The sequence below is a fragment of the Aptenodytes forsteri genome, unplaced genomic scaffold (assembly GCF_000699145.1).
Source record: "Aptenodytes forsteri isolate BGI_AS27 unplaced genomic scaffold, ASM69914v1 Scaffold257, whole genome shotgun sequence".
NCBI lineage: Eukaryota > Metazoa > Chordata > Aves > Sphenisciformes > Spheniscidae > Aptenodytes > Aptenodytes forsteri.
The window spans coordinates 3,651,913-3,666,934 of NW_008795194.1; the positions used below are offsets into that span (position 1 = coordinate 3,651,913).

At 38.3% G+C, this 15,022-nt stretch overlaps 1 protein-coding gene across 1 annotated transcript; it reads left to right on the top strand.

Annotated features, from left to right (window-relative positions):
• The first annotated feature begins 222 nt into the window (after positions 1-222).
• HNRNPA3 (heterogeneous nuclear ribonucleoprotein A3) lies at positions 223-14,072 on the top strand. Its single transcript, XM_009278603.2, has 13 exons — positions 223-575; positions 2,781-2,892; positions 3,363-3,386; positions 7,408-7,530; positions 7,621-7,767; positions 7,850-8,060; positions 8,307-8,396; positions 8,473-8,565; positions 8,686-8,766; positions 9,859-10,005; positions 11,265-11,390; positions 11,478-11,549; positions 11,636-14,072. The coding sequence occupies exons 2-12, from the start codon at positions 2,827-2,829 to the stop codon at positions 11,528-11,530; spliced, it is 1,161 nt and encodes a 386-aa protein (XP_009276878.1). The 5' UTR covers positions 223-575; positions 2,781-2,826; the 3' UTR covers positions 11,531-11,549; positions 11,636-14,072.
• Positions 14,073-15,022: the final 950 nt, after the last annotated feature.

Here is a 15,022-nt window from a genome sequence, read left to right on the forward strand (position 1 = left end):
CACGAAGAAGCAGTCCTGTGAAAACCTTGGTTCAAATTTTCTCAACTTGAACGAAGTCAAGATCAAATGTGCACTGGGGCAATCATCCACACCCTACCCGGAGGGAAATACTGTCATGATATCCCCCCTTGCTTTTCTTTCCTCTCTCCTCAAAACCTAAGTTTTTTTGCTTGAGTATTTCAAGTAAAGTATGGTGAGCAAAAATGATGCAGGTTTGTTGATTTTTTTTTTTTTTTTTAATCTTGCCCCCCTTCATTGCAAGCTGAAACCTTAGAGAATTGAGAACAGAGAAACCAGCAGGTCACGCTAGTTTCTGTTCCTACATTAAAAGCAGAGAAGAAACTGGATCCCATAGCAAAACAGCTAAAAATAACTTTTCCATGTAAGCAATTGTTTTGGCTGCTTAAGGGTTGTTGAATAGTTTGACAACCGGGAGGGATGATGAGTTCAAAGCATTTGAACATGCCTCAGTAAAGCTTGGAAACCCATCACATAAGTTATTAAGCTAATACCTTGTTTTTTTCCCAGCAGACGTTCCTATTGGCATTGAGAATAAACTGCCAACACACTTAGAGGTGAAAATCTGTTGTTTTGCTGCTTTAACTCTTAGGTTTGGCACAATATACTGCATGCACATTAGGTCCAACTTTAGCTATTTACAAAAAAGACCAATACATCTCCATAGTATTCTCTGAATGGGCAGGTAAACTTCCATCTTTGGAATGTCTGTTTCGCCTCTATTATCTTCTTGTCTCTGTAAGAGATACAGTAGCATTATAAGTTCCTTTGAGTAATGAGACATCTCCTAGTGACTTTCTGCTCATTATAACTAACAGATTTGTTCTGAGACTACTTTCAGTTTTGTAGTTAAGTTGCAGTATACAACTGTTTCAATGCCAATATAACTTGGCTGATAAAAATGTTCAGTATATTCTTATTTAGAATTGAATATAGTATTTTGTTGATGTTAAGTGTAAAAAAAGCCAATACTGTCAGCTTTTTTTAACAGCTTTCTATGAGGCAAAGTAGAAATAGGGCTGAACAGGGCTGTATTCCACTTCAGCTGATGTTATGCATCAGTAAGGAGACAACTCTTTTGACTGTCATGGCCTTCAGAGGCCATCACGGCAGAGACCATGCCTGAGAGTTTTATGTTGGTCAGCATAGCGGCTCACTGGGGAAAGCAGCAAGTGACAAAATCAGAGAGGGATTGCATACTTTTCGTTACTTAAAAATGTATTTAAATAGACTTATCCCTTTCGTCCCTAACAATTCCCAAAATTTTATTTTGCCACCCAGCTACTCCTTAAAAGCCCTTGAATTGTTAATGTTCTGTTTCATACCTCCCCTGTATGACTTAAGGAATTGAACAGCTCAGTTGAAAGACTTAGTATCCTAATACTTCCTAAGTCAAACTGATGTTTGATTTAAACGATTTCAAGAGCAGGTTTAACATTGTGTAGAGAGGAACTGAAGAGAATACAAACACTTTGATGTTACTTCATAAAACCTTTAAAATTGTTAGCGCATTAAATCGTGGTACTCATGATTTCACAGTTGAGTTTAATTTGAAGCTGGATTTTAACATGGAATTGTATTAAATAATAATTTTCACTCTGAATAACAGTTCATATTGGTCATTAGTAGAGACCTGCCTGCCTTTCCCTATGCAGTATTTGCAGGAATAAAACTTAAAAAAATGAACAAAACAAACCCCAACAACCAAAACCACAACCCAAACAAACAACCCACAAAAATATACACCTAATCTTGTAAATATCAATGATTTTAATGCAGCACAAATGTAGTTTTACAGAAGCATCTTATTTAGTTGACAGTATTCTATTTTGGCTACTGTAATAAAGTTTCGAGAAATGTCCAAAGTAGAGGTGAACTGTAGCCAACGAAGTATAGTAAGGCAAATTAGGTAACTTAATGATCTCAGGAAACTTGAAATAATAAAGGCTAAAGGGAACGTGGTTTTTTTGTTTGAACGCTTAGATATGGATTTGTTTACTGAGTTTGTCTTGTGAAATACTTGATTTTTGTAATGATACGTACATAACTTTGTTAACATTTATTGTGAAAAGTTGGGCATGTAAATAGAGAGTACAGGGTAGTAATCGAATACATCCCTTGGAAGCAAAAGTAATGCAGATGGCTAGTGCTACAGATTGCTGAGGATCAAGTGTTAAAATCTCTGATGTTGCAAGAATAGAATCAGTAAAGGATTCTTGCACTGGTGTTAGTGGAAAATATTTTTCAATACAGAAAACATTTAACACATTCTCTAGTGTTCCAGTTTTGTAGGCTGCTGGGTCACTGATTATACTAGGTTACACATAAGATAATTCTAATAAGCAGTATTTGCAAAATGTTAAATATTTTTGGATTTAAAATCTATAGAAGTAGAATTTGATTATGTAGTGGGTTTGGGAATCAAAGGTGGAATTTGCTTGCCCTGTACCAGTTTTATTCATGATAGTTATGTAAGACAGTAATCAACATAGGTTGATTTTAGCCTTAGGTTGCACCTAGTTATTGCAACAGTTGTAAAAAGACCTTTACTAGGATAGCAGATGTTCCCTCTGCAGCTCTTCTTAATCGTGAGCAAAATAGTTTGAGGATTTTTACGCTACCCTTTTAAATGCTTACATTTTTTTCTACTTTCACCCCTCTTCTGTTTCGTCCTATAAAGCCACACCCATGCGTTGCAGCCAGAGAAGGCCCTACTTCACAGGAATTGGGGTAAGTACTGACTTATCCAACCTGTTTTCTAGGTTTCCTAGATCTAAAAGAAAGGCTGAGTTAGAGTACCCTTCCAAAATGGCTGCTCTTAAGGAAGAGAGAGATGTGGAAGACTACAAGAGGAAAGGAAGACGATCCTCACAGGTGAGAGGACTGCTTTTTTTTATTAAAAAAAGTAGCTTTAAGGGGTAAAGATTAAAAAAAACTTAACCATTTCTATCTGATGTATTCATAGCTTTTTTTCTACCTTCTTCATCCCCATATTAGCAGAGTAACTTTAAATTGTAGTATATTACTTAAAATTTTAAGGGGTGGGGTGTTAAGCATAGTGGGGAAATTTTGCTTTTCTAGTTTTCTGTCATAACAAAACTGATTAAATGTATGTTTGTGATTAAAGCAAGGTATAATTATTTTTTTTAAGAAATTCATGCATCCTCAGAGTATCAGCAGGAACTTGATTCCTTCCTATCTTCAAAATCCTGTTTTTAGTGGGAATGAAGACAGGTTCTTTTTTTTCTTTTTTTCTTTTTTAATAAAAAATGGTTGCCTAATAGTCACTGCGAATGAAAGCGAGGCTGTACTAAGTAAAAATAACTGTTTTCTTTTGCTTCTAGCAGAAATACCGTAGACTGAATAAGGTGCGTAGTATAGAGAAGATGTTGGGGCTGTTCTGGGAGGATGGGAGCTAGTTACTTTGGGGCAGGGTGTGGAAATGGGAGGGGGGAATAAAAAGTCTTGATACCCTTCAGAAAATAAACTCAATTCTAAGATCAGCAAAGAGGGTATTAAATATGCCTATGTAGCTTATAACTGAGATATTTTCTGATTGTTTTTTTTTTATTTGTTTGCTTTCTAACATTACTTTTCCAGGGTGCCTGAATATTTTAGCTAGTTCAAACCAACTTTTTCTGGAATGATACGCTACTGCAATGTGGGAGGGCCTGTACACTTGAATTAAGAACAAACCTTGTCCGAGTTGCATGTATCTGGTAGCGTATGGTTATTTTGTATTGAAGTACGGTGTGTAAAGTCCGTCTGGAAGGAATGTCGCAACTGTCTCACCGCTCTTGGACTTTGGATAGAATGTAATTCGGGGTTGCTCAGCTGCCTACGTAATAAGCTCTTGTAGTTTACAAAAGTAGCTTGGCCAGGAATGTACTTAAAAGCTATTAAGTTTCTAGAGAAAATGTTTCGCGGAGAAAGTTGATGAGGCCCCAGTTGTGTGTAAGCTTTCCTGTTTCAGAAGGCGGTCTAGGGTTAGACTGCCTGGGGGACAGAGCAGTCTCATCTTACAGGTTTAGCTGCAGATCAGCATAGGTGTGGTGCCAGGTGTTTTGTGGACACTTGCTGGTGTTCATGGAGGTAGGATGCATGGGAGTACTCCACCTGAAAACAGTGCTTTTAAAGAGAAATACTGCAACTCCAAAAGGCTGATTACTCAAAACTCCTGCCATATGAAAGTTAAGTTTATAGCAAACTCAGAATAAAGGCAGTGTGTATCTGTAGGAGGGTTGTCAAAAGTTCTTGGGATTTCTGCAAAGACTAGGTTTTTACAGGAATCCCCGGGGGGGTGCTAGTTGCCATTTTTTCTTCCTCTCTCATGAGCGGTACAGTTAGACTGCGTTGAGTGTTTGGGGTTTTAGATAGGACGTAGGAACCACTAGTTCGATTATGATTGCGAGAAAGGGTGAGCAGAGGGAACCAGATGCTCCCCCGCAATGCCGGCCTCTCCCTGCCCTCCTGGGCCGCCCTTGCCGGCCCGAGCGCTGCGCACACACACACCGCCTCCCCCCCGGGCGGGCGGGGGCGGCGGGACGGGCGCCACTGCGGCGCTGGGACGTGGCCGGCGGGGCGGGTGCTGCTGCGCGCGCGCGCACGTTCCCGTGGCCCCACCCCTCCGGCTCCATATTGAGGGTGGAGGAGACGAGATCGCTCACAAAATGGAGGCGGTCGGTGCTGCGTAGAGCTTTGGCTTGAGGGAGGAAGTGACTATTCAAGGCTGGAAAGAAAGTTCCACGCCTCCTCAGAGCCTATTAATATGTTTGGGAAGTCCCTTAAACTGCTTAGGGAGAGAAACGAAGCTTCTTAATGGCTGCAGGCAGGCTTGGCATTCTTCCTGATGCCCCCTCGGCCAATAGTATCAGCTGAATGGGAGGGAGCCTGCTGATCTTCTTGAAGCAGTATGGTAGTTACACTAGGAAGGATGGGAGAGATGTGTTGTGCAAGGTTTGCTGCCCAGGAGAGACTGCTGTTATAACTAGCTTGCAGCAGAAGGACTGAGAAACAAGATCTTGTATGATAGAGGACAGCACTCTGAAAATCCTAGAGATGCTTATCCCCAGTGAGAACAAAATGCCTGAAAAAAACAACTAATTCTCTAAGAAAATGTTGCCTTTTATTTCTGTGGAGAGTTCCTATAACACAGGTGTGTCCTGAGGATAATTTCTCTCTGATAGAAGAGAGAAGCTGTAACAGCAAGTGTTTTTCCTCCCATATGAGAACGGCAGTTTATGTGCACATAATAAAAATAAGCAGAAAAGGACTTCACTTTTCCTTTCAGGAGTGACCTGAAGAGTTCTGTGGTCATTCTTTTAAGGTAAAAGCAGTCCTGAGTTGCTAACTGAAAACCCTGTAGCCTTGAGGGGTGTCAGAGAACTGTTAAAAGTCTGTCCAATTTTTCCTTATATAGGTTTTTTGTTTTGGAGAAGTCTAAACTCTACGGTTTCACATAATAGATTTCCTTTAATATACATAGGAGAGTTTGAAACACTTAATGTTCCCAGCTTTAACATAACCCAGCTAAAAATTAAGTAGTGTCAGTAGATTAAAAAAAAATGCAATTAGCAACAGAAAACAGTATTTCGCTTAACTTAAAGTAGTTTCTATATACAGTAGGTGTGTTACCCTGTAAGATTTTAAGTTTACATGTAGTTAGAAGGGAGATTTTTTTTTTTATTATACTTCTGTAGTCCAGACCACTTGGAAAACCGTAGAAAAGAAGCTTTACTTTGTAGTCACAGAACCACTGACTGTCAATCATTTATATAATGTTCCTATATTAACAAAGTTAGTGCCTTAAATATAAAGTTGTTACTGAAAATGCTGGGACTCTTTCTCGCTAAGTTTAGCAGGTGTAAGAGCAGGGATCTACTTCCCAGCCAGCTTTTCATAATCTTAGGCATTGTTTCATGTAGTACAACCTGAATATTATAAACCAATGGTTTCCTAAAGCAATATATAATTCAGAAATTGTCTTCTGCCATGTATTGCTTCACAATATTCACTGCTCTTTAGGGTGGTTGTGTTGCACTCAAAGGGATGTACACTTTTCTGACCAACTCTAGCAACACTCCCCCCTTTATTCAAACTGTGGCAGAGGTTAAAGCACTTCACCTTCAGGTTTGAAGCAAGACATCTACATGTAGGAGTCTGTGGCTGGTTTTATGTAGTTCAGCTCTCGGGCTAATGCTGCATCTAGTCCAGGTTAACCCACTGCAGCAGAAACAGTGAAGCCTGTTATGCGTTCATACTGCAGAATTGAAGTTGTATGCAGCATAGCTAGCCAGCACCTTGTTGTGGAGTGTTTTACATGCACAAAAGTACCAGCTTGCTAAATAAGATTTTAATCTGGTTGCTTTTTGTAAGACTTCTCTGTCTTGGGGACAGTAGAAAGTTTTAAAATTATTTTTCATAAACTCCTGGCAAATGTGCGGGAATACTCCCTGCCTAACTAAAAAAGCATGCAACACTGAAAGAGCAGAAACACTAATGGACTTGTAAGCTCACTTTAATCGTGCGATAGAAAACTAAGGTCTGAAAATTAGCACATTTAAAACTGGCTGGTCATACATAGATGATATTGTCAGGAGCTTCAGTTAAACTTAAGTTTGTTTTACAGTGCTTGTTAAGGTACCAGTCTTATTCCAGTAGTTGTACCCGCCACTGGTCGTTGATTAGTCATAATTCAAGACATTTTTGTTATCTGTAAGATATAAGTCCATGTTGATTCACATTTAAGAGGTATTTCCCATAACTGAAAATGACATAATACTTCTACTTTCTTGCTTGCGTGCACTCAACTTACAAAATTATCCGAGTACAAAATTTATAATTTTAAGGAATTAAGAATTAATAAATTTCATCAAAATGCATAAAAATAACCTTTCAAAATGGATATCCCAAAAGACTAGACACTCAATTTGGACAATAATCTTTTTTTCTTGTACACTGTGTTCTTAAATTTTTTATAGTTCCTCATGATTATGCTTCGTAAAGTGTTAGAACTTCCCTTTATCTAGCAGTGCTTCATTGCTAATCCCTACAGAGCAATATGCAACTCGAACATAAGATAGGCATAAAATGAATGCACTTCTGGGGGGGCGGGGAGCAACCAAATTATTTCGTATATTGAAATCTCTTTACTGTTGTTTGCATTTGAGCACTCTTTAAGTTGTTAGTTAGTTAGTGTTTTAATTAAAATCACACCTCATTAAGCGTTTACTATGCTGCTGTCTAAACCCATTAGAAGTCATTGTTTTTATGTAAATGTATTCCACCTATTTGTAGTTATAATGTGCACAGATAATTTTTTAGTAATTCTGTGAAATTTTAACTCTGTGGTTTGTATTCAAAATACGTTTTTGATTTTTGATTTTGTAGGGCCATGAGCCAAAGGAGCCGGAGCAGTTGAGAAAGTTGTTCATTGGAGGTCTGAGCTTTGAAACAACAGATGATAGCTTGAGAGAGCACTTTGAAAAATGGGGCACACTCACGGACTGTGTGGTAAATTGTCAAATATTAGTTTGTGCTTTTGAAAGGATATAGGTACTTAATCTAGTACAGAAATGCAGAGTACCCCCTATGTTTTTGCAGGTGATGAGAGACCCACAAACAAAACGTTCCAGAGGCTTTGGCTTTGTGACTTACTCTTGTGTGGAGGAGGTGGATGCTGCCATGAGTGCTCGACCACATAAGGTTGATGGACGCGTGGTTGAACCAAAGAGAGCAGTTTCGAGGGAGGTAAGTTAGTGTTTCAGTTAACTTAATTTCCTAATCTTTACCTAATAATTTAAAACACTGAATGTCATTTTTGGCATTGTAGGATTCTGTAAAGCCTGGGGCACATCTCACAGTAAAGAAAATATTTGTTGGTGGAATTAAAGAAGATACGGAAGAATATAATTTAAGGGAGTACTTTGAAAAATATGGCAAGATTGAAACCATAGAAGTCATGGAAGACAGGCAAAGCGGAAAGAAAAGAGGCTTCGCTTTTGTAACTTTTGATGATCATGATACAGTTGATAAAATTGTTGGTACGTAACTTTAGTGAGAAATGACTTTCGGGATAAAAGTGTAACGTTCGATTTCAGAACAGCAGTGTGTGGAATGTAGGATGTTGGCATAATCAACTGCTTGACTGTTGTAAGAGATGGGGTAGATTTAATGTTCCTTTTAAAAGTGTGGTCATGCCTTACAGTAGCTTTCTATGAGAGTTCTACAGCATATTGCTTTCAATGATTTGATTTTCTATCTCTCTCCTATTTCACAATTTTCTCTAGTTCAGAAATATCATACTATAAATGGACATAACTGTGAAGTGAAAAAAGCACTCTCAAAACAAGAGATGCAGACTGCTAGCTCTCAGAGAGGTGAGTTTGGAGTTGTGCATGGTTTTTTTATGTAACTGGTTTTCAATTAATGTAATTTAAGTAAAATATTTTGTAGGTCGTGGGGGTGGCTCAGGCAACTTCATGGGTCGTGGAAACTTCGGAGGCGGTGGAGGGAACTTTGGCCGAGGGGGGAACTTTGGTGGAAGAGGGAAATGACTGGAATGTTTATATAGAATGTGGTCTCTATTTTTTTTATTTCCTGTGTCAGTTGGCTTAAACACTTAACACGTGTATTCAGGAAAACATTCTCATCTGTTTTGTGTTCCAGGAGGCTATGGGGGTGGTGGTGGCGGTGGTGGGAGCAGAGGAAGCTTTGGGGGTGGTGACGGATACAATGGATTTGGTGATGGTAAGTGTATTGTTCGCTTCCCCCCCCCACCCCGCAACATTATAACCAGCTGTAAGTCTTGCCTTCACCTTGGAAACCAAGTCTACTTTGGTGATAATGTTTTCTACATTGTAGAGCTATGAAGAGTTAAAGGGTTTTGGTTTTCCCCACAAAATGATGGGTAGAAAAAAAAAATACCTCTATATTTACCCTTTAAATAATCTCATGTCATGAGGTCATGCAGCAGCTGTTTATGATTATTGAGAATTAAATGAAGATTCTGGTGTCAGTTGAGATGACTAAAACTGAATAAAGCAGTGGCCAACTAACATATCAGAAATCATTTTTTCAATCAACTGTAAGACTTTTCATGGCTCAGTAGTATCTTTTTCATGATGAAGTTTGGATGAGTATCCAAAATGGATCTGAAGAGAACTGTGGAAATTAACAAATGGCTGTGGAAGTCGCATTTTTGTGTGCAGGAAAAAATGAAGGAAGTAGCATGTAGTTACTTAATGTCTTGACTCTATAAGCAGATACAGTGATGTTGAGTTCTTTGGAACTATTTCCCAGTTTGGAATTACTCCATCAAAATGTCGGAGACAAGATCAGCATCTGGAATACTAAGTATTTCAGATATGCTTTGTGTGATTAGAAAAAAAGAATGTTCAGTAGCTTTGACATACATGTAAATAAAGCTGTAGGTCTAGATAAAAACTGTAAACCAGAATTGTTTTGTGGGCTTTGCCTACTGAATCATTTCGGTTCAGAGGAATAAAGAGGATGATACACAGTACTGACAAAGCCATTTTTGTAAAGAGGCAGTTATTACACGTAATGGGTGGTGGTGGTGGTACAGCATGTCTATGTGTTTTTGTGAGCCAGAATGAACTTCTAAGTATCGTGCTTCAAGGGTATACATAAACGTTTGGGTTTTTTTATTGTTTGGACTAAATAGTTTAGATAAATTATGCAACCACAATGAATATAATACAGGGAAGACATTGTGGGACATTTTTATTCTTAGTTTTTGTTGGGTTTTTTGTTAAATGGACATTTTCTTACCAATATTTAGCTTTGGTGTATTTAGTTTGACTCTTCTTTTATTCAAAGGTGGCAACTATGGAGGTGGTCCTGGCTATGGCAGCAGAGGAGGTTATGGTGGTGGCGGAGGACCAGGATATGGAAACCCAGGTGGTGGATATGGAGGTGGAGGAGGAGGATATGACGGCTACAATGAAGGAGGAAATTTTGGTGGTGGTAAGATGCCAGCTTTAATTAGACACATATTTTTTTAGGCAGGTCTGAGTTGTACAATGCCTGAGGTATGATACTGCATAAAACGAGTAATACAATAAGGTCTTAATGCAGAATTCTGTGTTACATAAGGAAAATTCTTTTCCCTCTGGACCAGCTTTGATACACTATACAACATTGTTTTGCCTGGAACTTACTTCTCAAAAAGCAGCAGCTATAAATCTGTGTGGAGGTAGAGTAGGAGAATTTTTAAACTTCTGACCATTTGAAGTACACTGCTGCTGTCAGATACCAGTTCACATCATGTAGATCACGTCCTCCTTGGTGAGGACTGTACATCTAAGTTTCTATAAGCTTCTTTATTGTTTGCCTATGAAATGAGCTACTCCAGTTATTTTTATAAAAGCAGTTCTTTTGCCAATTACACATTGTAATTAGACTAATGGGAAGTCGCATAATTATAATACTGGTTTACAGCCTTAACTAGTGTAAACCTTTGATGAGTATATTTAAAATCTATGTTAATATCTAACCAAAATACATCTAGCGATGTCCTGTTGTATGATCAGTTTAGCTGTGTCCTACATTGTCAGTATTAATTTCCCTGCAGGTATTTCTGAACGATAAGGTTAATTTTTAAATCTGGGGTAATTTCTATGGAGGCCTTTTATGATAGACAGGATGTTTCTGGTAAGGATATCCCACAAATACAAAAACAGCTTAGGTGCTTTACCAGAATTGCTGGAGAAGGAGCAGTAAGAACTCAAAAGGACTAGTGCAAGTTTGGGGAGTTATGCTGCAAAATCTGCTGCATACTTTATTATACCCTCTGATGTCTATATGCAGCATGCCCATTACAGTTCTATCACTTTTTAGAGCAAATAAATTGTACGTAGTTTACATTATTGTCATACATGCAAAGCGTTGGGCAGTGGAAGAATGACGCTGAAACTCATGTGCTCTTCTGAGTTTGGAGGCCTTAAATTTGGCCTATTGTGTTAACTTCAAATTGCCTACTCAAACCTGTATACATTTTCTGATGTAGCATGATGGTTTTCATCTTCAATGAAATACCAGTTCCTAATCTTCAAAATGCTAAGGATCTTCTGTCATTTGTGCATTGTGAGTAGAGGTGCTTGCAATTCTATTTTAAACTGTTTTAAACAATTACAATTTACATTTACATTGGATGTCATAATTAGGCAAGCTTCATGTCCTAAGTGTTGAACAAAAGTGGCTTTATAAATCTGCATTTGTTTCAGGTAATTATGGTGGAAGTGGAAACTACAATGATTTTGGCAATTACAGTGGACAACAGCAGTCTAACTATGGTCCCATGAAAGGTGGTGGCAGCTTTGGTGGCAGAAGTTCAGGCAGTCCCTATGGTGGTAAATAAGATTTTGTACAGAATTTTTTTTTTTTGTTCAAAATTTCTTGTTATTCTTGTATTCCAATATACGCCCGATGTTTTGTAGGTGGTTATGGATCTGGAAGTGGAAGTGGGGGCTATGGTGGTAGAAGATTCTAAAAATGCTACCAGAAAAAGGGTAGGTGTAATGCATATTTATAATGATGATTACTAATGTACAACTGTTCACTGAGAGTAATAATTTTCTTATCCTGTATTCAACAGGCTACAGTTCTTAGCAGGAGAGAGAGCGAGGAGTTGTCAGGAAAGCTGCAGGTTACTTTGAGACAGTCGTCCCAAATGCATTAGAGGAACTGTAAAATCTGCCACAGAAGGAACGATGATCCATAGTCAGAAAAGTTACTGCAGCTTAAACAGGAAACCCTTCTTGTTCAGGACTGTCATAGCCACAGTTTGCAAAAAGTGCAGCTATTGATTAATGCAATGTAGTGTCGATTAGATGTACATTCCTGAGGTCTTTATCTGTTGTAGCTTTGTCTTTCTTTTTTCTTTTTATTTTCCCATTACATCAGGTATATTGCCCTGTAAATTGTGGTAGTGGTACCAGGAATAAACAAATTAAGGAATTTTTAACTTTTCAATATTTGTGTAGTTCAGTTTTTCCACATTTAGTACAGAGAACTCTATTATAACAGAAATAAAATGTAGTTTAGGGTGTTTCCTTGTTAGTCAATAGAGAGGATTAATGCATTTCTCAATTACTATTTTGTATTAATTTAAAGTTAACAATAGAAACACCTATTGATTTGCAGTCTTAAGGGGTCTAGTCTCAGTGTATATATGTAACTGTCATTGACATGAGTTACATAGGCATACAGAGGGAAAACATCTGTATGTTGCATTATAGTTTGTTTAGATGTATAACTAGGATTGAGTTACTCAAATTAGTGTTTGTGAATTATAGAACTAAGCTTTACCTTAATGAAAATTTCAAATTACTTTTTGGTTTGTGCATATTTTTTTAATTTGTAGTTCTGTATTAGTACTAGCGCTTCAAGAAAATAAGGCATGATAAATATTTTAACAAGACCAACTTTAGACACATTAAAGCTGTCTCCCGTCTCATTTGAGATGTATAAGGGATAACTGCAGTTGCTTAAGTCTTGGGTGAAGAGAAAAAGAAACTTGCTTTTTACCTTTATATTTATTGTAATTCCCGAGAAGTTAAGGTGGGGGGAATCAAGTGCCTGTTTCCTTGGGATATACAATGATTCTGTTTCAATAAAACTATACTTTGGGGAGGGTGGCTTGGAATTTTCATCCCCTTCCTTTGTCCCCGTTTCCCTCTCCCTCACACCAGACTGCGCTGTTTCAATTAAATGAGGCGTCATAGTGAGAGTAATAGGTGTGTTCCTCAATAACTTAATGGCTATATACTTTCTTGCATGCACCCTAGGCAATTTTCTGGACACATTCTTCTGACTGGGAGCCAAGGGTAGCACAGGTGTAATCACTGACAGTCCCAGGTAATGCGTTCCAAAAGCCCGTTCACGATGGGCTCTAAGTAGTATAGTTTTCAAGCTTTTGCCCTTGCGAATGTCTACGCTCAGCTAAGAGCTCGAAGATAAAACGAAACACGATCTAGTTGTATTTTACTGACTAGAAACACTTCCCACGATGTAGAATGGTACAGTCTTGAGTTTCCACAGGTAGAATGATAGTGTGTTACAATTTGATCTGATGCACTGGAGTAGCAAATCTTATCAGCACATATGGCTAGAAATTGTACTCGATTCTCACTTGTGACCTCCAAATTAAGGCACTACGCTCTGTCCTGTTCTCAGCTGATGTGAATTCTCTCTCGACTATTGCCAGGACAGAGCTTTCTGTCAATTCAGACTCAGAAGAGTAGGGACCCAGTCAATAGAAGAAATACTCAGACACTTGACAATATGCTATTGGAATTATTCACACCTGTTTCACTTCTGGGTCAATGTGCAGTATAAGGTAAATGCGATTCCAGTGTAGGAATGAATCTGCAAAGATGTATGAAATGGCTCGAGGCATAATCAGTCATATTAATAATGAATTATAATTTTAAGAAGTAGTAGAAAAATGAGTGTGTTGTTTGAAAAAAAAATTAAACAATGTTATTTAAACACTGTTATTGGAGTGTATTTAGACCGCAGTACACTAAAACAAGGAACCGGTGTCAAGATGGTAGCCTCCAAACTGGATTTCAAAGTCTGTTTATTCTTTTCGTGGAGTTTTAAAAGATCTCTAAAGTTAAAGCAAGAATTGGTGATTTTAGTGAACGCTTCTGTTGTTGTACATATTAATTTGGGCTTGGGGTGGGGGGGGAGGCTGTGTTTCAATAAAGGCATTTTTTAAACAACCCATTTGGAGTTTGAAAACATTGAAAACTAAACCGCAACTCACTAGGGAGTGAGCCACCTAACTACCGACTTGCTTTGTACGTTGCTACGCCTAGAAGATGTGTAGACTTGTACCTGGGGCCTGCATCTGATTGCAGGGACAACTGGAGGATGGGGTTGATGTCCCTTCTGACAATTGATCTGGTATTTCTAAATTTTTTTAGAATGTATTGACAGTGTTCTTTTTAACAGGGCCTCTTGTAGCTGTACTGTGACAACAATGTTAACTTTGAAAAATAGTGTCATAATAAACTTTATGAACAAGATCTGTATGCAACCTTTTAAGAGATGGATGTAAGTGATCGCTTTGTAGGTGGGTGGGGTAGCTTAGCTGTTGTTTGTGATGTGGAAAAGTGTAAGGACAGTGATTAACCAGCTTTAAAGAACCTAGGATGTACTTCTTTGATCCATACTTTGCTAAGGAGACTCATAAGACAGGACTTCAGCAGCCTATTGAGTATGGAGAAGTCAGCATAATTAAAGAATGACAAGGCAGCAGGAGCAACAGCTTCAACTTCCAGAAAAGTGAAGGCATAAGATACTGTGCTGATAGTGAGCAGCTTTCCAAAGGCTAGTTAAATCCGCTTATCACAGCTGAAATATCGAAGAAAGTCTAGCAAGAGTTCTTCACCTTTTGGAACCTCCTTGAGTGATAGCTACTTGAGTTGACTCAAAATCAATAGGTCTAGCGTTTAGACCTGAAAGGAAGGGCAATGAGCATAGGTAAGGTTTGCCTTTAAAATTTTTCATGAATTAAAAAGAGTAGTGGGAGGTTTTTAAACAAGGTAAGAGTAATTTCTTTAATTTTCAGGTTGAATGAGAAGCTGCTGCTTGACAAAATGGGGAATGTCTTGCACATCCTCTTCAGTTGAAGGTTTCTGACTGGGTAAGACTTGTAGTGTATAGTAAAACACTTGTTTAACCCTTATTTCCTTCTAGGCTTTCCTTTGCCAGCCTTTTAATATCGAGGAAAGCCTTAAGTACTAAGGAGCAAGTATTCCAGCATATGTCATCCAGTGTTTCCTGTTCTGGATGAGGGTTGCTTGCTGGCATAATTGCTATTCAAGAATCTTCTCTTCCTGGCAGGTACAAAACTGCTGTGTGTGAGATCGGCAAGACAGAAATGATAAATGTGTTGAAACATGTGCTCTAGTTTCTGTGGGGAGCGTGCTGTGGGGGTTTTGAGAAATGGTTCCTTACCTTGCCATAGAAAGAG